General features: G+C 36.5%; 2 protein-coding genes across 5 annotated transcripts in view; one reads left to right on the top strand and one right to left on the bottom strand.

Moving 5' to 3' along the window:
• Positions 1-24,169, top strand: phyhiplb (phytanoyl-CoA 2-hydroxylase interacting protein-like b). Of its 4 annotated transcripts, none has more exons than XM_059531817.1 (5): positions 1-255; positions 18,912-19,108; positions 19,242-19,416; positions 19,671-19,788; positions 21,237-24,169. In XM_059531817.1, the coding sequence occupies exons 1-5, from the start codon at positions 147-149 to the stop codon at positions 21,772-21,774; spliced, it is 1,137 nt and encodes a 378-aa protein (XP_059387800.1). In that variant the 5' UTR covers positions 1-146; the 3' UTR covers positions 21,775-24,169. The 4 variants fall into 4 exon arrangements, with proteins under 4 accessions (XP_059387800.1, XP_059387803.1, XP_059387801.1 ...); XM_059531820.1 differs by lacking the exon at positions 1-255 and adding an exon at positions 14,108-14,254; XM_059531818.1 differs by lacking the exon at positions 1-255 and adding an exon at positions 14,212-14,379.
• Positions 23,421-25,742, bottom strand: part of LOC132122015 (protein FAM13C-like) — a 10,616-nt gene continuing 8,294 nt past the window's right edge. The window contains exons 5-10 of the mRNA XM_059531815.1: positions 25,661-25,742; positions 25,468-25,551; positions 25,268-25,363; positions 24,854-25,038; positions 24,191-24,292; positions 23,421-23,807 (exon numbers count right to left, since the gene is read on the bottom strand). The exon at positions 25,661-25,742 is cut by the window's right edge and continues 115 nt beyond it. Of these exons, the coding sequence (XP_059387798.1) occupies positions 23,684-23,807; positions 24,191-24,292; positions 24,854-25,038; positions 25,268-25,363; positions 25,468-25,551; positions 25,661-25,742 (673 nt within the window). The 3' untranslated portion in view covers positions 23,421-23,683. The remainder of the gene's footprint in view (positions 23,808-24,190; positions 24,293-24,853; positions 25,039-25,267; positions 25,364-25,467; positions 25,552-25,660) is intronic.

The raw sequence follows: 25,742 nt of genomic DNA on the forward strand, positions 1-25,742 counted from the left end.
GAGCTGCCGTGACGATGTGCTGACGTGGCTCTCATCAGCAGCACACTGTGGAAACCCGCGGGAGACAGAGAGAGCACGGAGTAAAGATCTGTCCTGCGGTACTGCAGTCACTCCCACTACCGGAATATCGTTCATTTAGAGGCTCAATGATGGAGGTTCCACGCGTGGGACATAGTGTCAGCAGCCCCACGAGCCCGTGTGAGGACATGATAAAGAATCTCAGTCTGGACGCCATCCAGCTTTGTGAGAGAGAAGGTAAGAAGTGTTGCTTTTGTTAAATTATCCATTTGTCCTCAGACAGGAGAAATGGATTGAAGGAGCAATGCCATTGCGTTTAAGATTTTAAGACGGGGAAAATTTAAATGCATGCAAAATACAAAATGCAAATGCACTGAAGGCGCATGCTTCGTTCTAAAGATCCCGATGCATACTATGGTTGGGGTTGCTCAGCAATTCTCTCATTTAGCTGCAGCTGGTTTGGTTTCATTGCATTGGAGCTTTCACTTGGAAATATATTTTTAATGCACGCAAAAGCAGTCACGCAACTCACGTGAATAGCAGTTTCGCGCATGAAAGTGCATGGAATAGATTTGCGCGTGAGGTTACTTAGTTATTTTTCTTCAGAAACATTGAATTTGAGCTTTCTATACAACTAAGGGTTATTATAATTCATGCACCACCATAAGACTCACGTTCAATGTTTCATAAAACGAGCGAGGTTTTCATGAATAAATCGCATAGTTCCATGTCGACTAAATGCTTTTAAGTCGCATATATGCACACTTAGGCGCCATTTATTATTTCCCTTTCGGTCACATAAATAGATGCATTAATATTCCATGCACTTGAATGCTTGTTTCAATATGATGCTCGCGTAACATTCAGCACCATGGACACGGTCATTACGCGCGCACAATTCTGAAACAATACCGGATTGCAGCTACATGCATCTGAGGCTATAGGACCAGTGAGCAATTCTCTCACTCGCTCACATCATAATGAAACAGCATAATGTTTAGTTGAGCCAATCTCTGAATATGCTGATTCATCTGGGTGACACTGTATTGCCCATTGTCTTATGCGCGTACTGTGTATATATTAAATTCATAATTAATGGTTATGTACAGGATTTACTTGGGTGTATCCCAGTGCGTGCGCGTTTCTAGGCATAGTTAGTCATTGACTTTCCAGAGAAAGCTTCCCTACCAGGTTCTGCCCTTAAAAAGCAGATGAGGAGCATAATATAAAAAATACAAAGCATTTCATAATAAAGAACAATAGCCGTTTGCCCTACCTGGTGTTGTTTTTTTCTGTATCATAATGGCAGAATATTTAGATAACTTCTGACATAACTGACATATGTGTGTCAGATTCACTGTTTAGTGACTTATAGTTTTTTGCTTTCAAATGCTGTTTAGTGAATTTTGAGTAAATGTTAATTTAAAAAAAATCTGAAATTTTATGTACATATTTGCAATATTGCCATCCATTAGCTCTTTTAAACTGCATCACAGTCTTGCCACTGAAAACCATAATAAGTCAACCACTATTAATCATTACTATTGTAATTAACAAGAGGTGAGGCAAATCAGAATGTGCAGAGGAATAGCTATGTGTAGATTTCTATGGATTTGTTTATCATCAGTATGTCAGCGCTTAAGAAAATGTATCGTGTGAGCTGAACAAAATTCCCTTAGAGCTCTGTTTTATATTCTATACCAGCACTGTTCAGAGGAACTCGAAGTCCCTTCAGCCAAGCTGTCACAAGACAGAGAAAGATACGAACAAAGAGAGAACATTCTTGTTGACACGGTCCATGCAGTGTAGCATCGACGCTGTTACATTCCTTTGAGTGATATAATGGGTGTAGACACACAACTCTATTGATTTCAATTCTATTGTTTTAATGTTCTTATGGACAGTGAAAGATAAAGACAAGCTTTTCATAAATACGTTGTTCATTCCTAGTGCAGTCTATTAAAACAGATATCACTTAGATGCTTTTGTTTGCACTAGACATGTTAACATGAACAGAATCACAAAATCTGATTGGTTAATGGAACTTGGATAATAATTTTGCACAGATCTGGGACAAGATGGAACATGATGAAGAAATGATGAACATGACCGAGTCACAATGGGTACATTCTGTGCTGATCCATCTGTCCTCTGAGTTTTATACTTCTCAGTGTGCCATACATACCTCCCCTCTCCATTTGTGTTGGCATAATATTGGACATCTTTGCCAGAGTTCATAAGAATTATTAACCAGTTTTATAAAGTTATGAAGTGAACTTTTTTCAAAAACTTTCAATAATTTAATTGGAAAAGATTTCTAAGGCTTACCAAGGATCTAAGGACTAATTTCCAAGGGTCAAAAGTATCGTGGTTATAACCACAATAGACACTGGCAACCACAGTAAGGAAATTATTCCCATCATTATTCAGATCAGTGGTCAACAATAGATTTTTTTTTTTTGGCTGATTATTATTTATTTATTGTTACTAACCTTAAGCCAAGCCATCCAAACCATAAAGTAAATACTGTTATTTCAGCCATTTCACAGTAAGGTTGGAATAATACTCATCATTTGAATAGGTTTTTTCACTCAGTTGTAATATATTTGTAATCCCACATGATCACTGAAATAATAATAATAATAAAAGTAATAACCAATGACATTTGAATATCAGCAACAAATTTTATTTACAACAGCATGAAAAGTGAGTTAAAATGCATCTAATGTGCCATTTGTAATATATAATATTTTCTGTATTGATCTTCATACCTTTATTTTGGTATTTCCATCATACATTTACAGTTTCTTTTTTTTTTTTTTTTTTTTTTGTAAATTGCATTGCACACTAAATAAATGTGAATCTATCAAACATTGGAAATCAGGCCAATACCCTGTTAATTTAGTCACTGAGACACAAAGACAAACCATTTCCAGTGAATGAGAATGACTCAGGTGTTCATTTCAGAGTTGGAACCAGCTATGATCTTCTAGTTAAAGCTTGGTGCTAATATGGGAAGTACATCCTTTACTAAAAATCATGAGGAATGAGTCCATATTTCCATTATGTAATCAATGTGAAACTGCAGATGCACTCAAAGCAAGCATTTGCTTCTGAAGCACAGAATACTCTAAGGACAGGCTTCCATTTGTGAAAAGAAAAATAATGGACGAGCCGCCCTCCTCGATAAGCATGCATTAAAGGGGGCGTTTCTTCCCCCTCGGGGGAGGCCTCAGATGTGGAGTCCTTTGTTGTGAGGGCCTATAGGAGCCTGACAGTGCTAACTCACCACCCCATCTGAATATACAGCTTTGGCCAGCTGTGTATGGGGGGACTGGCTCCAAAACTGGGGCCACCATCTGCCAAGCCCGCCTGAAAGAAACGATTTAACATGGCCATCAATTTGCTAATTGTGTCTACTGTGCACATATACCACAGCAAAACGACAACAAAACAGACATAAAATGGATAAATAATTTAGTTGATTCGTGATTATTAGCCTATTCTCAACCGAACATGCTTATAGAGACATTAATGCTATTTGAATAAGTGAGATTTGGGGCAAAGAGTGTTAGCTAAATGTAAACTCTTTTGGGTTAAATCTAAATATATGTGTTTTGCATGTCATAACTAAATTACACAGTTAAATGAAGCAAGTTTAGCAAACTGAATGGATGTTAAAAACCCATGAAATTTCTTCACGAATGCAACTTAAAAACAGAAATGGGACTTAAAAATATTTTAAATAGAATATAATCTGTAGTTTAAAGGGATAGTTCACCCCAAAAATATGTCATTGTGCATTCACCTTGGGGTTGTTCTAATGCCATATGATCTTCTTTCTTTTTCATACCACACACAAAAAATAAATGTTTAAAGATCTTCTGTTTGTCAGGATTTTGGCTAAATAATACATACAATTTAAATTTAAAATTTAGAAACAGTTTAGACAAAACCTTAGAATACTTGAAAAATATGGAACTGGTCATATAAGATCATACACTAGCATTTTTTCTGTTAAAGCCTAAAATTAGTCAAAAGCCTGTTTCTGCCAATCAATAATAAAATTAAAAAAATGGCTGGTGCATGGTCTAAAAGGATTGTCTCTTTTCTATAAAGGAGTAATGGGTGTGTTTTGGGCATAATGTGCATTAAACCAATTAGAGTCTCATCTCCCATTCCCTTTAAGAGCCAGTTGCGCTTGCAACATAGCGGATTCACTATTTACACAGCAGAATTTGCAAGCGCAAAGACTGAATGCATCTCCAGAGAGGAAACGGAACTGATTGTGCGCAAGCAAAGAGGTAGCCTAATTCTGATACATGCAATGACTATCCATTATTACATGTAGGCATTTTTACATTTATGAAGCCTCCTCAATAATAACCTTTAACATTGTAATCCTTTCATTTTTTATATTTGGCATGTTTGTGTGCTGCTGCTGCATGTCTCCGTGTGTTTAATAAGCAGAGTGTATACGCATTGTGGACCCGCCTATAGGCACATATTACTAACCACTCTTTAAATAACAAAAAATTCTGCGCAGTTAATTTTTATTTGGACCAGGTTTTAGTTGATCAATGGCACCGACACCAACAATATGACTGAACACACCTTGTTTGCAGACCAGCACACCCATGGGCGCACAAATGGGTGCAAATGCATTAGATATTTAAACAACATGGCGCAGGGCATGAAAATGATAATTGTGTAGGGCAGACACTAGCAAAAAATTACCCCTGGGGTAGGGCCTATTTCTCAGAATTGCAAGTTTATATCTCACAATTCTGACTTCTTTTCTCGCAGTTCTGAAAAAATAAAGTCAGAGTTGTGAGATGTCAACTCCTGAAGAAAAAAAAAACTTGTAAGTAATTGTTGGAAAAACATCAAGGTTAAGTAAATAAGGTTATTATTATTATTATTATTATTATTATTATTTTATTTATTTTTTGGATGGTGGATGACAAATATGCTGTAAACATGGTTTGATACATGATATTGCAATTCAGAAGCAAGTGGTATCAGTTGATTGGGGAAAGAAATTGGGATGAACCCTGAGTGCAAAATGAGTCATCAACAATAGGAAAGTTTTCAAAAGTTTTAATTACAAAGACCTCCAAACATAATTCCTAAAATGTAAAGGCTATATACAAACATGTCATTAAACCAAAACAAGAAGTATACCAGAAGTCACAAAACTCAAATTATGATTTTTACACAAGCTCAACATACCCTTCAGCGCCAACTTTGTATGTTTTTCCATCACCTCAAGCACAAACATCACACCAAAAGAAACACCATGCCAGGCTTGCCTTTCTCAGATCACATCACTCTCTGTGGTGTTATATCACTGGCATCACAGTTTCACACTATGTATGTGTATGTGTGTGCTTTAAACATCTTATCATTCTGAAAACCAGAGTGTTATGGCAGTTACATGCCACATTGTTGCTCTATTAAGAGATTCAGTCATGTGATTACTCACACTACATGCTCCTTAGACAAGCTTATCGTTCAATCATGGATGAAGACTGAACTGAAACTTTAACTCTCTTCATCTGTAGATTCTCATCTGAGTTAAGGTTTGCATAATTCTCGCCAATTTGTGTGTTGTTTGCATGTTTTTCTGAAATTCCCCTACCTCAGGACTGGTTTTGGTTCAGGAGCCAGATTTTACATTAGACATCAAGTGGTGAACAAAGACAGAACCAAAATTGTTTATCATAGAAAGCTAACATATCTGCCTAACAATAACTAAAATAACATGATTTAGACTGAAAAGAACTGACAATTGCGTAAATGTATAAACAACAAGAGAAGTGTGGTTTAGCAGACTAACACATGGAACAAACACTGGCCAAATATTGTATAAGTGTTCCTGTAGCTCAAACAATACAGCACCAGCAATGCCAAGGTCACGGGTTTGATTTCCAGAAAATCCAAGAACTGATAAAAAAAGAATGCATTCTTTGAAAGTAATGTAAGTTGTTTTGAATAAAAGCGCTTGCCAAATGCTTAAATGCATCTACAGTGTCTAAAAATTAGCCATATTCTTGACAGATTGGTTTAATGATGATTAATTTGTGCCAAAATGTGCCAGAGTTTGACTAGTCAACAACAAGAGATGATGGAAGTGTTTTCTTCTTATTTTCAAAAGATGACAACCAATTTTTGTTTTTAACAATACACAAATCCTGATTCCATGACAATATGTAATTATTTGCTTATTGCATGGATTTTTCCTGCTTTTTGCATCCATATTCATTTACATGATGACTCAGATTAGAAACAGACTAGCAGATTAGTTAATATTGAAAATATGGCTTTGGTGATCTCCAAAACAGATCAACCTGTTATAAATCAGGACTCATGAACAAAATGGGCATATCACAGTAAGAGCTTGAACATATAATACAACATATGGTTCTTTCATGACCTTTTTGAAGCTTTAAATCAACTACATTGTTTAAAATTTTTGTTTTGTGTATTACAGAGACAAAATTTCACAGCATTTAACAGTCAGTGCAGTAAAGTACTGTCATAAAGAAAGTTGGTTTAGTGAATTGCATGGATTACAACGAATACCCCATGGGGTCTAGACTGTTTAATATGATTATGTTATTATAAAAAACAAACCATGGGGGTTAGTGAAATAAATTAGGTCAGGCAATACAACTTATTCAGGAATAGAAAAACAGCAAAAGAAATACAATTTAGGTCATTTCATATTTTAACACACAGTTAGATTAGATAACACATTGATTTTTATAGCCTGATCAGTAATGAAACTAAATAATAATGATAATAATAATAAAAGTTAAGCACAGTGCTATTATAAAAGGTATTACTCTACAGAAAGAGATACCAGGTTTAACCTTGAACAAAGATACATTTAGATTGAAAGGGACCATTCAGAAAGGTTTTATGTTTTGCAATGCTAACCGAATGTCTGACCAACAGAGACCAAAATAAACCTGTGAAGATCATGTTCGTATGGAGGAGACCTGTGTCAGTGCTTGTGTGACATTGATCAAGGGGAGACTGACTATCTCAATTCATGACTCAGCCATTTCAGCATTTCACAGCATGTATATACAGTAAACTTGCAAAACAGAAACACTTTCCTGCATTTTTCATACTATGCAAAAAATACAATTAGTGAATGGATCATTTAGTCAATATCTTGAAAAAGATTGATGACTTTAAAACCACTGCAAGTAGACATGTATGGAAACTTGTTTCTGCCATTGAAATAAAAAAAAGGTAATTGTAACATTTAACTCACAATTCAGATTTGTTATCGCAATTCTTATAAAAAAAGTTTATATCTTCTCGCAATTACAAGTTTATAATCTGTAGCTGTGACATACAAACAGAAAAAGTGAGAAGTGTGAGATAAAAACTATCAATTACCTTTTTTAATATTTTTATTCTGTGGTGAAAATAAGCTTTCAGATATGTGTGCTAATTAGACTGTAAAAGAATAAAATAAAACATTGTGTGTGCATGTAATTTTTCTCTGTATCTGCCATTTAACATATTTCACCCATAACAGGTCTTTCAGCAGAGTTTAGAGAGCTTTGGTTTGGACAGGTCATGTTCTGAGGTTCTGAAGCGGCGTCAGGTTGATGAGACAGACCTGCTGTGAGGACCATATGCTCCTGCAGTGCTAACACTGCCATGAGCTCTTCCTGTACACTCTCTGGGTCTCATAGTGGGGCGGCACAGTAGATCAAGCCAGGGCTGCTTTAACAGCAAATATCTCAGTGTTTGTGACCTTTTACTGTCAAGTCCACTTTCTAGGTTTACTGTTCAAAAGAATTTGCACATAAAAATCCCTCTAACTAATATATACTGTAACTGTAAAACATGGTTTATTACTATCTTAATACATACAAATTAGAGGTTGATCAACTTGGATTTTCCTGATACATTAAAATATGTTTAAAGAGAGGCAACAAACATATTGTGAAGATAATAATAGCAAAATATGTAAATGTGTTTATTGTTCTTAATCTTTCCAAGGGCTAAGATCAAAGAGAAGCTACAAAAGTGGGCAAAAGAGAAGCTACGAGAGTTTAATTTGAATTAAGTCAGGAAAAAGATTCTATGCAAAAGAGTATGCATAATGCGACTTTTCATTATAAACATGCTTTACTACTTCCAACTTATTCAAAAAGAGGGAGATAAAATGCTTACTTTTGCTGTCATGTCTATAACATATTATGATATTGATCTTGATTGATACTGATTGATATTAAAATATTGTCATAATTCAGTTTAGCATAGGACGTGCTAGCAATGTGCTAAAACATGTTATAAACATGCTAATTCATGCTAGCAATGTGGTTAAACATGTTAGAAGCAGGCTAACGTGCTAAAACTTGAAAGCAATATGATGAAATGTTATCAAAATGTTAACTCATTTATTCAATATGTAAAAAAAAATGCTAGTATTGTGCTAATTGGGTCTAATTGGGCTACCATTGGGTCCCAAACGACTCAAAATCAATCACACTTGGGCTCTGTTCAAGGCAACCGTGCCTAGTGTGAGTACACCCTTAAACTTTCAGACAAGGCTTTACCAACCCCACTTGTACTCATCTTTACTCATTTTCACTTTATTAGATATGTTAAGACTTCGTATGACCTTAAATTCGATAAAACTGAATTTAATATGTTTTACATGAATACTGGTTTTGGAAAATAGTTTGAAAACAATTGTTATTTTGCAGTTACGGAATACATTTAACAGCATTACTTAATCAGGATACAAAAAAATTGTAACTGTAATTTGTTATAGTTAGTTACATCAAAAAACAAAGTAATCAGATTACAGTTACATTTAGTCAAAAAAGGCAATACTATCAGGATTACAATGGTTTCATGTAAGTAAGAAATTGTTGTTGATGGCCTGTTGAATTATTAGAAAAGAATACATACCAGAGGTGGTGATGCAGGCAGCCACAATGCAAAGTGTCAGACTAATGCAGTTATTAGAGAGTGGGAAAGAAAGAAAGAGAGAGAGAAAGAGAGAGATTAAGCATGTGTAAATTTGTCTGTGCAACACTTGGTAGTGTTTAACAGCAGCATCTCTACTAATAGCAAAACTGTAAGTTCATCTGCTTCAAGAACAGTACCGTTATTACCTCGCTAATTTAATTGACTTTATTTTCATATGTGACCTTGAAGAAATCCAAAAGTAGTTAAATTCCATTACTTTCATATTGTGGTGCTTGGATTAGGTTACTGAATACTTTTTCGTGAAGTACTTTATAACTGTAAAGACATCCATTTTTAAAGTAATCCTCCTTTACTTGGATGTTAGTAGCACCAAAATGCCACATTTTAGCTTTAAGTCAAATCAAAGTGGTTACCTGATTTCAGTGCACTTTAGTGAAGAGTGAAGACTAAGCTGTAAACAAATTCAATTGATATAAAACAAATATTTATTTCAAAATAACACTAAAAGTATTTTTACAGTCTATTTGATATGGCATATTGGTAAAGCATTAGTCCAAGATCTTATGTTGTTCTATAAACGTGACATTCCCATAAATATCCTGAAACACTGACCGATGATTCCATCAGAAAACTTCACAGCAGAGACACAATATCCTACAAGAGTTATTTATGATTCAGTGGCCTCATCAAACATAAAAACAGCTCTGTGAAAATGGATGTGTCCACACATTTCTTGCTTGTCGTCATTCTGATGATGCTTTAGCTTTGGTCTAAAGGCACAGAAGTAATTAGCCATTATAACAAAAAGCTCCATTTCCTCTGAGACCAGTACAGTGGTAATAATCTTCAGGAGCATTTCAAGCTGTGCATCATTAAGCCTTTTGCTTAATTACCATTGCTTAAGATCCTTTGATTCTTGACAGCTTTGAGAAAATGTGAGTTCATGCATTAAACTCAAGGGTAGACAGGCTGCATTTGGTGCTGTCTGTACAGTTTCTGCTTGCCTGAGGTCAGGATGTCTTCCTGTGTCTCAAGAGACCAGCTGAGCCCCTCAAACCATTATAAGAATGATAAAACAACTGCCAGGTCAACCAAAGTCATAAAAATCATGAAATAAAGTTAAAGTTGCCATGAATATTGGAAATTGAAAACAGATCGGAACTTGTGGGTGGTCGTCAGTGTATTGCTTTCCGGTTGCCAACTGTTTTAGCATGTTGCTTCGCAGTTGTTAAAGTGGTCTTGGTTGTTATGAATTAATGAGCTGCTTTTCCTACTTATTTATTTATGCAATTGTGAAACAGTATTACTATTTAAAATAATTTTCTAATATATTTAACATCATTCAAATATGCTGATTTGATGCACAAAAAACATCAATGTTTCTCATGATTCTTTGATTATACCAAAATCAAAAAAACAGTTGTTGTTTTTTTTTTTTTTTTGGAACGTAAATCCTGTGTAACCTTACAAATGTATTTACTGGACTTTACGAGTAATTTAATCCAATATTTTTATTTATTTTTTGCTAGCAATTTTAGGAAAAAGATGTTTAAAGACAATGTTTTTACTTGAAATATCACTGAAAGACGTCATTAAGATTTATGAGCTATGAACGAGAAAACTGTGAGCAATTAAACATTCCTCTGAGGTCTTGATGCAGTGCGGAGGTTTGGGATTTAGCAGCTGATTTTTCATTTACACTGCAATGTCTTCCACTGAACAATTAGCACTTTTATTTCTCCATCACTGTTTTCGTGTCAGCGCCCCTGTCAACACTTCCTTGGCCAAAACAGCACAATGTGTCATTTAATTTGCACTGTAAGACAGCTTGGAGGATCTCTTCTCTGCAGCATCGGTCCTCTCTGATTCAACACATTAAAGAACGAAATGCTGGTCTATTTATAGTCTTGGGACCAAGGACTGATGAAACTTTAATGCGCTGCCTCAGACACAAGAGTGGTCCAGTAATACCCGCACCCTGGAGATATAAAACTCCATCATCCTTGCATCTTTAGCGGGAATTGAAGGAGGAGAGGTTATATAAACATGAACAGCCACTGGGTTGTGGGGAAGAGCTCTGTGTGTGATTTATTAAAGTGAAGTGGTGGCCGTAGCTTTAAGACATTACCCATGAGGCCACAGCATTTCATAAACCACGTGATATTATGGTAAAATTCCCAGTGTCAGTTCTTGGTAATCATGACTAGTCAGACAGATGGCCAGGTTCAGCCAGTGTATTGTGTTATCCTGTAGTCATAGATTTTGTTTTGCATGTTTTATGATTTACCCATCACAGGCTTTCCTCTAGCAATATCCAGCACCACATGAATCACCCAAATAAAAATGCTGCTCATGACATGTCAATCCATATGTATTTGTTTGAGGGTGATAGTGATGCCGTTTAACTCTGGACATGTATTTCATCCACAAGTGTTTCATGAAAGCCTCTGTTCCTGCATCATGTTTCCCGTTTATTATTCATTAGGATGAATGCAACAAAGCAGTCCCTCTCTTTCCTCATGCTCCAGAGCAGTGGAGGGCTGCTGAGGGTCTTTTTCAGCTCAATGAGGGTGTTGTGCAGTGGCCCACCAGAGAATGTTGAAGATGAAGATGCCCATTGTCTGCGGTCTCATGCGTTTTCTCTGTCCATTGTTGTCTGGTCATGTGAGGATGCCAATAGATGTCATCATTGTGAGGTCTTATTTTGTGAGGGGTAGAGTCCCTATCTTTCCATCTACAAAGTATGGACAAAAGTATTAGGAACACCAGACCAATAACAGGGACGAAATCGCGTTCTAAGTACATTTAGTTTTATTGTCCTTTCGGAAATTATTTTTGTACTGTATCTGTGGCAACTCTTTAGTGATCTAAACAAACAAACATCAACAGGTTACAACATTACAAATACATACAACCAGCATCAAACAACATCCCCTTTTATAACAACAGAATCACTGCCATAGATATAAAATCATTGGTCTCCATCCCAAAGGTGTTCGATGGGTTTGAGGTCAGGGCCAATCAAGTTCTTCCATACCAAACTCTTCAAACCATGACTTTATGGACCTAGTTTTGTGCACTGGGGCACTGTCATGATGGAATAGAAAGTGGCTTATCCCAAACTGTTCCCACAAAGATGACTTTCACACTGGAGGAACCTTTTCATAGTTCCTAAAACTACTGGCTGAAGTTTCCCGCTTTTTGGAGTATTCACACCACAAGAACTAAGAACATATTAAGCTCTAGGAACTCCATTTGGGGGAACTAAATTAGCTCCTACTTCAGAGTAGGGACTTAAACAGTTCTACATGACGACAGTTGTACCAGTGACGTAAGTGTATGCTGATTGGCCAAATGCACATGAAACATCTACTAACCAGCATTTTTAAAAATCCATGTAAAAATGTTTACTCCACAAACATGGAAAACAGCTATAATAGAATTTAGCTACTTGTTGTCTGCAGCGTTGTGTTCTTTTCTCAGCCTCGATGATATGTAACACTGCAAGTCATCAAAGGAACCACCATGCCGGGGTGCATTTCCCAAAAGCATTGTCAGTTAACTATGGTAGTTAGTTCCATTGAAATCTATTGGTGATGATGGAACTTGCGACCATAGTTGCTTTTCGGAAACGCACCCCTGTCTAGTTCCTAGAACTACATGGTGCAAAAGTCCCTGTTGTCCAAAATGTCTTGGTATGCAGAAGCATTACAGTAAAAGCATTACAGCAAAACAGTAACCAAACTTAACAGTTGGCATAATGCAGTCAGGCAGGTAACGTCTCCCTGGCATCTGCCATACAAAAACTCGCCCATCAGACTGCCAAACAGAGAACTGTAATTCATCACTCCACAGAACGGGTTTCCACTGTTCCAGAGTCCGGTGTCAATCCAGTGTCAGTGTTTAAACCACTCCATATGATGCTTGATATTGTACTTGGTGATGTGAGGAATGCATGCAGCTGCTTGGCTGTGGAAACCTATTCCATGAAGCTCCACCCAGTGCTGAATTGTGCTCATATTAAAGCCAGTGGAAGTTCTAAACTCTCCAGCTCTGGAATCAGCAGAGCGTTGGTGACTTTTATGCACATGCACCCCTTAGCTCTCTGTGACCCGCTCTGTGACTTTATGTTGCTAAGTTGCTGCTGTTCCTAGACTCTCCCTATTTCCAATAACAGCAGTTGACTGTGGAATATCTAGCAGGGATGAAATTTCACAGACTGACTTATTATAAAGGTGGCATCCTATCACAATACCAGACTTGACTTCTCTGAGCTCTTCAGAGCAACCTATTTTTCATACTGTAAATGTTTGTAATTGTAGACTTGCATGGCTAGGTGCTTGATTTTATACACCTATGGCAATGGGTCTGATTAAAACACAACTATCTATCTATCTATCTATCTATCTATCTATCTATCTATCTATCTATCTATCTATCTATCTATCTATCTATCTATCTATCTATCTATCTATCTATCTATCTATCTATCTATCTATCTATCTATCTATCTATCTTACTGTCTTCTGTCTCTTCACCTAGAACCATAAGCAACCAGCAATGTCTATGTATCTTTAATCTCTTCAATATGCCCATGCAATCTAACTTCATCATGAGACTTCAAACATTCATCCAGGCAGACAAAAATTCAAAACTTGTCTTGACAAACTTTTTTCCTCTCTTTATTACTGGAGGTGTCAGAAGGTATGAAATCTTTGTGGAATGTCTAACCCTTACTGTGAAAATGTCAGTGTCACGTTCCCAGAATGCAGGCGGATTCTTCTTTCCAATTGCCACAGTAGGAAATAATCTCTAATACACTGACATCCGTTATAAGAATGATGTCATCTTCTGGAAATATGACAGACAGTGCAAACGGTATTGTGAAGGGGAGGGATGCAAAACTTCAAAGGATATTTTCCCCTTTCCATAAATAGGAGTGGGTGACCAGATTACCCAACTGAGAGACAACTCAGCTCTCTCTCTCTACCTCCCTCCCTCGCTCTGAAATTTCAGTCCAGCGCTGACCCGCGGTCAGTCACTGAGTCCAGCTGATAATACGGGCTCCTCCTGTGGGAGTGTTCTAGGCTTGTAAAACAAACACTAAAGCCTCTCTAAGCCAATAGTGTGTGCTTTAGGTACAGGGTGCACTGGAGACAGGTCAGCACACTGAGTCTGGACAGGAGACTATGTCCGCTAGCCTTAGCTACGGCATTACATCTGCTGCTCCTGTCGGATAGGAGTCCATGAAAGGACAGTGTTCGTCTGGCTGGTAGGTGTAGCGGTTTCTGATATAATCTCCTGCAGGCTTAGGCTTTTGCATCACCAGTTGATTTTCTAGTCTGTTGTGAACGAAGATTACCTGGAACCGGATGCGGAGAGCGGATGAAAGCCAGAGTGAGTATCCGTGCTCATTAGTGAAACAGATGCTATGACCTTGTGACTAATAAATAACGAGTCTGTGTTAATGAAAGCATAACACTTCAATGCTTCATCCTCAGCATATTTTCTACTATTGCTTTTTTCAGAAATTTAATTATTGAGTTCTTTGTGTTAATGAATTGCTGATGCTATCTTCGAAAGGAGAGGGCAGTTTATTTTAGAGCCACTGCAGCCAGAAGAAGATGTTACTGATGCAATAATAATGGAAAGACAGGATATATTTACTTAAATAAGCTTCTACGACTGATAGAGGAGGAAGTAACATAACATCTAATCATGGATGGAGATTTCAGCAGCACTCTTTGTGGAAGATGGAGGTTCTCCCCATGCCTTCATATCACCCCATTCAAATGTCCTTACAAGGAGAAAAGACAAAATTAGAAGTGTTTTGCATTCCTGGTGTATAGCACTGAGGCTTTGCTAAACTGGGTTTCCTGTGCATGACTGTGTTTCCGGATCTTTGATGATGATTCTTGATGACAAGTCATTAGTGCTGCTTGATTTCTCATTCACTATTGCGTGCCTATGTGCTGTTATAACTGCTGTAAACATATACATTACCAGTCAAACATTTGGAGGAACTTGAAGTTGTTTCTTTAAAATATTTTGGTATAACTGTTTATGCTTAAATGCTTAGTTTTTTATACAAATATGATAATATTTTTCTTTATTATTATTATAAATTGTATTGATAATTATATGAATGTTTATATTATTAATTACTATTATTGCACTGTTATTCAATATGTATGACTAATTTATTAATATAATAATAATATGAATACATATTATTTCTATATAATATTATGCTACTATTCAAAATAGTAATATTAAAGAATTAGAATTTGTGTGCAAACTTGGGACTGGTACTATATATTGGATTTTATGCCATCTGTGAGTTTTTGGCATGCTCAGAAAGATGTGGTGTAGTCATGGCTTTTTGTCCATTAAGCCTGAGATTACTCACTTCCCACCCCATGGAGAATCTAAATTGTGAGCAGTTTGGCATTTTGATCCTCTTAAGGCTTTTTAGATCTAATTTGAGTTACAACATGCCACAACGGTGTCCATGCAGTAATGTTGTTGGATAAACGTTATTGATGGCGTTTTTGTATGCAACACTGCTTCTTGGTATACTTTATTAAAAGCCTCATAACAAGGTTACATCAGAGGTAGAATTATTTGTGAATGGTCGCTTAATTTTTAATGATCTATTTTCACACACACACACACACACACACACACACACACACACACACACACACACACACAGGGGCGCAATCCAGTGTTAGAGGGGTATGCAGCAAAACATTTATGTACACGCACACACACACACACATACATATACATACATACATACATACATACATACATATATATATATATATATATAATTATTATTATTATTATTATTATTATTATTGGGGTGGCACAGTTCAAATTTTCACAGTTCGGTTTGTTTCATGGTTCAAGAGTCACATTTCGGTAAAGTTCGGTATGTGCTATGTTTATGGAGAAACTATAATTTTAAAAAAATCTAACTACGGGCAACAGCAAAAATAAATACAATAGAGTAAAGAGGTCTAGTATTAGTTTTTAGGTACAGAAATTTAATAAAGTAATCAAATGTAAAACAGCATCGCATATTTGACTATAAATTAAAGATTGTTCTTTATTAAAGTTACAAAAGCTTTTTGTTTTGAATTTTATATTTTTTTTTTTAGATATTCTTTTTATTAAACATTTTAATTATTACAAACAAAAACGTATTAAAACAAAAACACAGCACAGGAAATAATTAACATATTCATGATCATGTGGACAATTTACATACAGCATTTCATCATATGATTGTACCTAAATTTTATCCAGTTTTTGTTTATGCCGCAATAAAGAGAAGGCTGGCCTTTCAGTTAGAGCTAAAGAAAAAAGCCAGTGGCACTGACAAATACAAATAGCCTAACTGGCTAAATAGCAAGTATGACTAAATTTGGATGAAAATAAACTATTGGGGACCCTTTGATGAACAGAACGTTTGAAGAATACTTGAAATAGAAATAATAATTTGCCACATTTTTGAAATGTCATATTAAGGTTTTTGTTTTTTTTTTACCTGAAATGGAACTACCGTGTAACAAGTTCTTTATTATGTAGTTGAAAGTAACAAAGTGTTCCAGAAGTAATTCTCTGCTGAGATAATAGTGTGCCAGTGAGACAGTCCTGGGTGTCAGAGTGCTCCTCCCTAATGTAGGCGATCTCTTGTTATCCTGAGTCTTTATTCTGAGAACTCATAGTGCAGGCGAGAGATAAAACAAGAACTGGTTTCAGCGCTTGGAGCTACAGTAAGGGGCTGCCTATGAATCATTCATTCAGGCTGTCTCTGGTGGTTGAGAGGAGCTCGCTCATCTATAACGTTCCATCTGAAGAGACACGTGAGGACGTCTCCCTTATGGTGCTTCTCCAGCTCTGACTCGACTGCTTTCATCTCTCATTCTCCGGTGTGTGTTTACACACCAGTTTTAGCTGGCCGGGCAGGTAATGTGTCTGTATAGCAATCCCGCAGGCAATCTCTGGCTTTTTCTTGCTCTCTTTATTTTAAGTTCATTCACTCATGTCTCATGTATAGAGCTGGAGTGAATGGACAAGCCACCCTGGCGCCAAGACCGAGAGAATTTGAGTTTGAGTTCTCCTCAGGCCAAATGTCCAGTATACCAGACACATTTTTAGAGAAAGTTGTAGGTCTTATTTTGAACAAACAGTCAGTTTTGCAACTTTGGTGCTGAAATTTATCTTTCAGTTTTTGTGGATAGCTTGGAAACAACTGGTGCTATTGACAAACTTATATTTTACATACAAATATCTTACATTTCTATCTAAATATATTTATTTGATAATTTTATGTTACAATAACAGTGGTTGACCTTAATGAATGCTGAATAAGAGTTTCTTACCATGCTGTAGAATGTCCCAAAGATGTCACAATTTGTCCTTTCTGTGACAATTTTAAAAGATGCTTTTTTTCTTCCAAGGACAATCATATAGTAACAGGGTTCAATGCAAAATGTGGGATACAAAACTATTTATTTGATAATTACAAATATTTTTCATACAATTAATTGAATATAAATTGTGTATTTTATGATAAAATTTTTATATTGCTGCATGATTTTAATTATCAGATTCAGTAGACTTCAGAGTTAAAAAAACAACATAATCAAAATATCTGAAATATTAGTCCGATTTTTTTCATACAGAAAATTCAAGTGAAGTATGAAATGTATATCTAGTAGGGATGTAACGATTCACTCAGCTCACGATTCATTTCGATTCATGATTTTGATTTCACTGTTTGATTCAATTGATACATCCCTAATATATAGTATAGTTAATATAGTTTATAGTTAAGAAAAATGTAAAAAAAAAAAACAACAACCTTGCAGCACTGGGGAAATAATAAAAAACCAAAGAAAGAATATTGTATAGTCACTTTGCTTTTTAATATGCAGGAATTCATGAAATTGTAAGTATTTTTCCCATCTCTGGACAGAAGAGGCTAGAGATCGTGGTGTTGTTATGCTGTGTGCTAGTTTTGATTTAGGGCTGCAAGCTGTTTTGCTGATTCGACCTTCTACAGGTCTCAAGGATAATTGTGTTGTCTTCTGATTTATTTCAGAGCTAAAAGAGAAATGCTTGAGGTGGGTCTGATTGTGTAGTGTGTTGATTACAAGATAAAAAGCCACACATGAAAAGACGGTGATTGCAATTTATAGTGCAATATGCGATTTGTTGTCTGGAAATCTAAATTAACGCGCAAATCCAGTAGAGCAGTTGATGATTAAACTAAATCATTACACAAACAAAAACTCAACAATTACTGATTAGTGAGGCTCATTACTTAACTTTAGGGTCTAAGTGTCAGAGATCAGATGGGGCCTCATTTATAAAATGTTGCTTATAAACCGTTGTTCTAAGATCATTTCTCAAAAGTGCGCAAGAGAACGAACGTGCGCACAAAAACATGTGTGTAAATTAATAAATCCTTATTTCTAAGTATATCTTATGTAAAAAAATAAAAAATAAAAATACTAATAAGCGTATACAGTAAAACATACATTATTAATTATATTATAAATATTTTATCAGATTAAGCTTCAAAAAGTGTAAAAGTGCTGTGCTTGCTTTAATCTTGCAACACTGGAGAATAATGTGTCAGAATAATATCAAACTTGAACTATGACTTGCTACTTGCTATTTCTAACCAGAGGAATGTGGTATCTGTGGAGGGACATTCTCATACTAGAGAGCATTTGATTGGACAAAAGTTGGACACACCCCTGAGTGCATGATGAGTTATCAATGTTTGCATTTGTTTACTCAGAAGAGAAAGACTACATTTTAAATGTGTATATCTTCTGAAAGACGGTTTTATGTTGACAAAAGCTTCCTTAAAGAATCTCTTCAAATGTTGTTCTCTGTGTGTCTTTCAGGAAACAAGTCCCTGGACAGCGGCATTGCCGAGATGGAGGAACTTCCTGTTCCCCAGAACATCAAAATAAGCAACATCACATGCGACTCCTTTAAGATCTTCTGGGATATGGACTCCAGGTCCAAGGAACGCATCACGCACTACTTCATTGATCTCAACAAGAAAGAAAACAAGAATGCCAACAAGTTCAAACACAAGGTGTGTGTACACAGCAGCTCTATATTCACTCATTCTTACACATCCTGATCTGACCCGACCTTCAGTAGTGTTTGCAGAGAGTGAACTGCAAGAACATGACTGTCTGATCTAATTTATTATCTGTCTATGCTAGGACGTCCCCACTAAACTGGTAGCGAAAGCTGTTCCTTTGCCCATGACAGTGCGAGGACACTGGTTCCTGAGTCCACGCACTGAATACACTGTGGCCGTTCAGACCGCATCCAAACAGGGTGATGGAGACTACGCCGTCTCTGAATGGAGCGAGATCATTGAATTCTGTACAGCCGGTGAGATGCACATTCATGCTTGAAATATTTGAACACGGGATCCCAAATGGGGAAAAGTTAATAATAAAATATATCAAATGTTATAATAAAAAAATTTGGTAATTATGATGTAGCTTAGTGTGACTCAAATGCTGGGAATCGCTGCTTTAAAATATTGTTGATATGACCTCCATGAACCTATTTAGGCCATTTTTGGCTCATATTGACTCTCTCCAATACTTTTATTTATTTTGTTTGTTTGTTTGTATCTACAGATTATTCCACTGTTCATCTCACACAGTTACTGGAGAAAGCCGAGGTCATTGCTGGCAGAATGCTCCGGTTCGCTGTCTTTTATCGAAACCAACACAAAGAGTACTTTGACCACACAAGGTGAGATTCTACAGGGAAACCAACACTAAATTATTAAAGGAACAGTCAGCTTTATTTCCAAACCTCTATGACAGCTTTCTTCTGTGGAACAAAACAGGTAAAATTCTCAAGAACTTCCCTGATGTTCTTTTCCATTTAATAAATGTGGCTTAAGTCTGTAAATTTCAAAAAGAAGCATCTCTGGTATCAGAACAGTCCCCTTTCACTTGCATAATTAAAAAAGGCTCCAAGATATTCTTCAAAATCCATTTGTGTTTCACAGAAGTAAGTCACATAGATTTAGTACAACATGAGGGTATGTACTGTAAGTGATGACCATTTTCATTTCATATGAATATTTATTTTCTTCCTATTAGAAAATCCCCGAAAATGTTCTCTCCTTTGCAAATTATCCTTTTAATTTTGAATTTACTTTTATTTATCCCTGTGATTTTAATGCATAATTTGATGAAAACAGCCATTAAGTCTTTATAGCAGAAAAGACCATTTATGCTGCTGAATTGAATGCATCTAAGGCGATATAATAAATCTATAATGAGTTTTTTCTAAGTATAAAGTGAATATGATTTTAAATGTAAGAGGCACTGTGGAATCAAATTAAATCCATCTGAAAAGGCTCACTGGAGTCTAAAGTAGTGAAGGGGGGAGGGGGCATTCATTTTCCTTCAGAAATCAATATTTTTTTTAATATGACTCTAGTTTATGTATCTAAATATACCACTTCATCTTACTTCACTGAGTTTTACAATATTAATTGTCTTGCTTTATTCAAAAGTAATTAAATTCGGTTTCACATCAGTGAGTAAAAGTCTATTGTCATTGTACTTGCCCCATGCAAACTCAAGGATTAATTCCAACCAGACTTGATTAGATATCTGGATTAAAAATCATGCGTTTCAACCTGTTTATATCATTTCAGTTTTATTTACCACATTAATAATAAAGATCAGGCCTAACCCTGATGTGTTGGTAAAAAGGAAAAAGGTTTCTGATCAGACTGAGAATTAATAAGTTAATAATGATAAATTACATAAAGGCTGTTTTTTCTTGTTTACAGAATGTATATATATATATATATATATTATTGTGATTGTATAGTTTGTAAATTACTTGCAATTCTGATTTATTTTGATTTAACATCTTTATTATTTTGACTTCTTTTGCCAAATAATTGCTATATATAAATTCTGAACTGTGAGAAATTAAGTCAGAATTGTTATAAACATTCTATTTTGAAAGTGAGTCTGAACTGTAAGTTTCCGAATTAGCTGTAATGCGTTCTCCAGCTACTACAGACTGTACTGATTTAAGTAGGTTCGTCACTGGCAGTGAAGTTAAGTGCATAAGTCAGGAGAAAATGGTGTGCATTATATCTCATTTCTTTTAGCGCCACTGAACATCACCTCCATGAAGTCATTTGTTATTTACAGTGAATTCTCTTGTTGCAGGGAGGCCCAAAACAACAAGATGTTGCCATCAGTGAAGGACAACAGCGGTAGCCACGGTTCGCCCATCAGCGGGAAACTCGAGGGCATCTTCTTCAGCTGCAACACCGAGTTCAACACGGGCAAACCCCCACAGGACTCGCCATACGGCCGTTACCGCTTCCAGCTGCCAGCCGAGGAGCTCTTCAGCCCCAAGACAAACCTGTATTTCGCTGACTTCTACTGCATGTACACGGCCTATCACTACGTCATTCTGGTGATCGCGCCGAAGGGCTCGTCTGGAGATGAGTTCTGCAAGCAGCGCCTGCCAGCGCTGGATCTCGCCAACAACCGCTTCATGACGTGCTTGGAAGAAGAAGATGGCCAGCTGGTGTTCCACCACGCACAGGACCTTATCCTGGAGGTCATCTACACCGATCCCGTGGATCTGAGCCTGGGTACGGTAGCTGAGATCAGCGGCCACCAGCTCATGAGTCTGTCCACAGTCAATGCCAAGAAGGATCCCAGCTGCAAGACCTGCAACATCAGCGTGGGACGCTAACCTAAGAACCTGAACCCTCCTGCTGCCTTGAACAGCACAGAAAATCGCCTTCTCCTTTCGCCATCCTCCTTACCCATTATCGAACTTATCCATAATTACTTCTGGTGTCTGGAAGGCTCCTCCGCAGCATGTGTCTCACAGCTTTTTTTTTTTTTTTTTACTAGCTTATGGATCTTGACCCAGGGTTTGGGTTAGCTATGTTGTGTTCCTATTTTTGTGCTCAATCAAACTGCTTCTTTAATCCTATTGGCTATCAGACCTTCCTGTTAGAATGCAGAATTGTAACCAAAGTTTACACAAATGTAACACTAAATGCTTATCAAGTCACTCAAATCTGTGAATCGAGACAACCGTTCTTATGAGGCATTATGAATGTGAGGATATCAAGTGAGGTATCTCAAAAAACGTGATTGGACGTATCTGTAGCATGATTGCAAACATTTTTGGAAACGTTGACATTAGCACTTCCATAACTGTTCTTCAGCAGTGTTTCATGCTATCTATTCCAACCCATCCAGTATACTGTGATTTAGCATATAATCAATGTGACATGATGTGTAGATAGAAAAATATTTATTTTTTAACTGATGAATAGAAAAAGGACAGGATCAGAAGTGCACAATACAGGACTTTGGTGATGGAAAAGTAATATAAATATAAATATATATATATATATATATATATATATATATATATATATATATATATATATATATATATATATATATTTACTGTATACACCAATGTAGTTACGTGCACTATAGCTAACATTCAAAAGCTAAATTTGTCATTGTGGATGTGTACAGAAAATAAATTCTGGGACGACATTAACATGACAAAATAACCACACCTGATTGTAGCACAATTCAACAGTTTAGCTGGCTGGCATGCAAAGACACTACACAAAGATTGTAATAGTTCATTGCAGTAGAGCTGTCGGAAAGCAAAGATATTGATTGTTTCATTTCCAGAGAGTAGCTACTTGAGCAAAATTGCACTTAAAGCGCTCATCTGCTTCTCATGAACATATCTCCGCTTTGGGCTTGAGTATTGTTTTTAATGTATGATGTGATTGGACAGTGTTCATTTTAACCAATATATCATTTGTTCTTGATGTATAGAAGGAAAACTGTGCTCTGTGATGACCACGTACCATACTGTAACACGTTTTTGAGAAAAATGGATCTTTAGAAATACAGTCCTTAGCTCTTCTGGGAGAATCTTTTCAATTCTGGGTAGTATGTCTCATTCTGTGCTCCCTTTTTAATGCGAGAGACAAATATATGAGAAATAAACAATTACGTTTTGTTGGTTCATACAATGCATACAATTATGGTTTGTTTCTGCAGTTTTTTTTATGTTAGGGAACTCATTGAAATTTGCACAAGACCATTATTTTAAGTGCTCTGAGTTGTTTTCTATCTAGAGCGTTGCATTATTTGACAGTCTAGAGATTTTATGTAGCCCCAGAGAATCATGGATCCTCATTAGTGTGCACAATGTCACCATGGTCCTTATGAGAATCATAAACTAGCTTCAAACAAGAGCAAGAAAAAATTAATATTGCATATGATTCGACTTTGGTTACAAATAAAGATCTTCTCCAAAAATAAAGTGCCATATTCCATAAACATAGATGAATACTCTTTGCCCTTTGAAATCTGAATGAGGTTTGTATCGATCCGTCTCGCTCTGTACACAGCACAGAGATCGCACACGTTTGTGTTTGTTATAGTAGTCACTGAAAGGCCTTGATCGTTTCGGCCCAACCCACTGAGTCTAGGACTTCTAATGTGGTCAGAAAATATGTTAAAGTGCATTTTAGCATCATTATGGCACAATTATGTCAAAACTCCATTTGGTCCAAACATTGGGTTCAACACTGAAAGGCAGAAAGAATCTCTTTAACTCAGATAGTCTGTCTGGTTTCCTGTTTGCTGAGCAACACTTCCAGTAAGCGTAATTTGGCTTTGAGACTTTTGTACTCCTGGTACTCCTCGGCCATGGGGATTCGGTCATCTTTTTGTGCGGTTCTTCATTATTTTGGTGGAGAGGGAGAGAAGTAAAAAAAAAAACAGATACCGCATGAAACAGACGACTCTGTGAGATTACACTACCATTTAACCCTTGAGTTGCCTTACAGAAGCAGTTTTGTACATCAGTGGATAGCAGATTAAATGGAAATGTATTTTATTTAAAAAACAAAATCCATATATTGTGTACAGAAACATTGTTTTGTTTTGTTTTTTCTTCCTGGTGGTATTATGTTGTGTATCATAGATGTGCATTATGCTAACTAGGCTGGAACTATTGTAATCTTTATTTTCTTTTTTCCTTCCTGTCCATGTTCAAAAAGACAAAAGTAACTAAATACCATTAAAATGTGTTAATGCCAGAGTAACGTATCAGTGTTTACCTTCCCATCTGTCTGAGGAACTGCTCTTCAAACTCTCTGACGGCTTTACGTCGTCTCTTCTTTTCGGCTCGAGTCTCATGCAAACACTCCAGCAACTCAGACCTGCAATTCAATTAGTTTGTAAGGGAATATTTTACCATACAATTTATCATTAGAAAACATTTACATACCCATGTCACCCAAGGTTTTCAGTCAACACAACAGAATATACAGTATATTGCAGAATATTGTCCAGAGGGTTGCCAATTCTGTGATTTTCCTAAAGAATTTTACAATTTTATACTGTTAGCCACAGTTTAAAGTTTAACATGTTGTTTTAAACTATGTAAATTTGACAGAAATTCTTATACTGACATATTTTTGTCTACCCAATTTATATTCTAATGATGATAAAACTGTGCTAGATGATGAGACACTGTAAGGAGATGTTTGTGAGCGAAAGACACTGAAAGGGAAGGGATAAAAATATCTTAAATTGTGTTCCAAAAATGAACAGTGAAGGTTTTAGGGGTTTGGAATGACATGAGGGTGAGTAATTAATGACAGGATTTTAATTTTTGGGAGAACTATCCTTTTAAGGGATAATAGTGAGGATAGGTCCCTAAATGTTACCTCTTTCATTTAATTACATGTGATGTCCCTCAGTGACTAAGGCTTGTATACCTGGAGGCCTCATGGAGGTTGGACATGGTTATGGCTGAATGTCTCACTGTCTTGATCTCATCCAGTGGAGACACAAAGGCCGGGTCACTGTCTCCCTCCTCCTCCGCACAGCCGCTCTTATCAGTGAGGCACACGGGTGGGGGGGTGTACCGGACAGAGTCGTCATCTGAGCCTTCTTCTTCTTCCTGTGAATCATTCAAAACAAGCATACAGAATCTTACTCTAAATTGTAGTTTAAATTGTAGTCTTACTATTAGGTCACAGCCGTGTGTATCACAATATTACAGTTTTACTGTATTTTTAATCAAATAAATGCAACCTTGGTGAACAAAAAAACAAACATCTCATAAACATTTTTAAAATTATAGGACTGGTAGTGTATGTGTACTGTATGCAGTATATAATAACACTTACTATAGTTGTAATAGTGGGAGTCGCACACAGGAGATGTTTCACCATCTGGTATCTATCATAGAGAGGTTTCACCAGGTTTTTCTCTTGTTTGGTGCCCTACGGAGACAATATCACAATAAAATAAACATTTTGTTCAAATATTAATGCTATAATCCTAATCCGTATCTAATTAACTAGAACAAATGAGAAAAATCTCTTACAGGGCGGCCATGTAAGCTCTCAAAATACAGCAGACATTTTTGCAGAGTGATCTTCTCTAGGGCCATCTGTCTTTGGGTCATCTCCTGTGGACAGAAGAGCGCGTGTTGAGGTAATCACCGCAAACCCTGGCCGCACAAGCACACAATCAAATCCCCACCCACCCGAACAGAATGCATCCGCAGATGGCCTCACCTTCATGTTGTCTGGGAGGCCGAGGGCCTGGCGTTTCTCCCGTAGTCGTTTCAGGAGTGCGCCCACTGTCTCCTCCAGAGAG

The sequence above is a fragment of the Carassius carassius genome, chromosome 40 (genome assembly GCF_963082965.1).
Source record: "Carassius carassius chromosome 40, fCarCar2.1, whole genome shotgun sequence".
Lineage (NCBI taxonomy): Eukaryota > Metazoa > Chordata > Actinopteri > Cypriniformes > Cyprinidae > Carassius > Carassius carassius.

Bases quoted from the DNA above. Each gene is read 5' to 3' on its own strand.
- phyhiplb (XM_059531817.1), top strand. From the start codon at position 147: ATGATGGAGGTTCCACGCGTGGGACATAGTGTCAGCAGCCCCACGAGC. The intron at 256-18,911 runs GTAAGAAGTGTT...TGTGTCTTTCAG, and splicing joins CCAGCTTTGTGAGAGAGAAG to GAAACAAGTCCCTGGACAGC. The intron at 19,789-21,236 runs GTGAGATTCTAC...CTCTTGTTGCAG, and splicing joins GAGTACTTTGACCACACAAG to GGAGGCCCAAAACAACAAGA.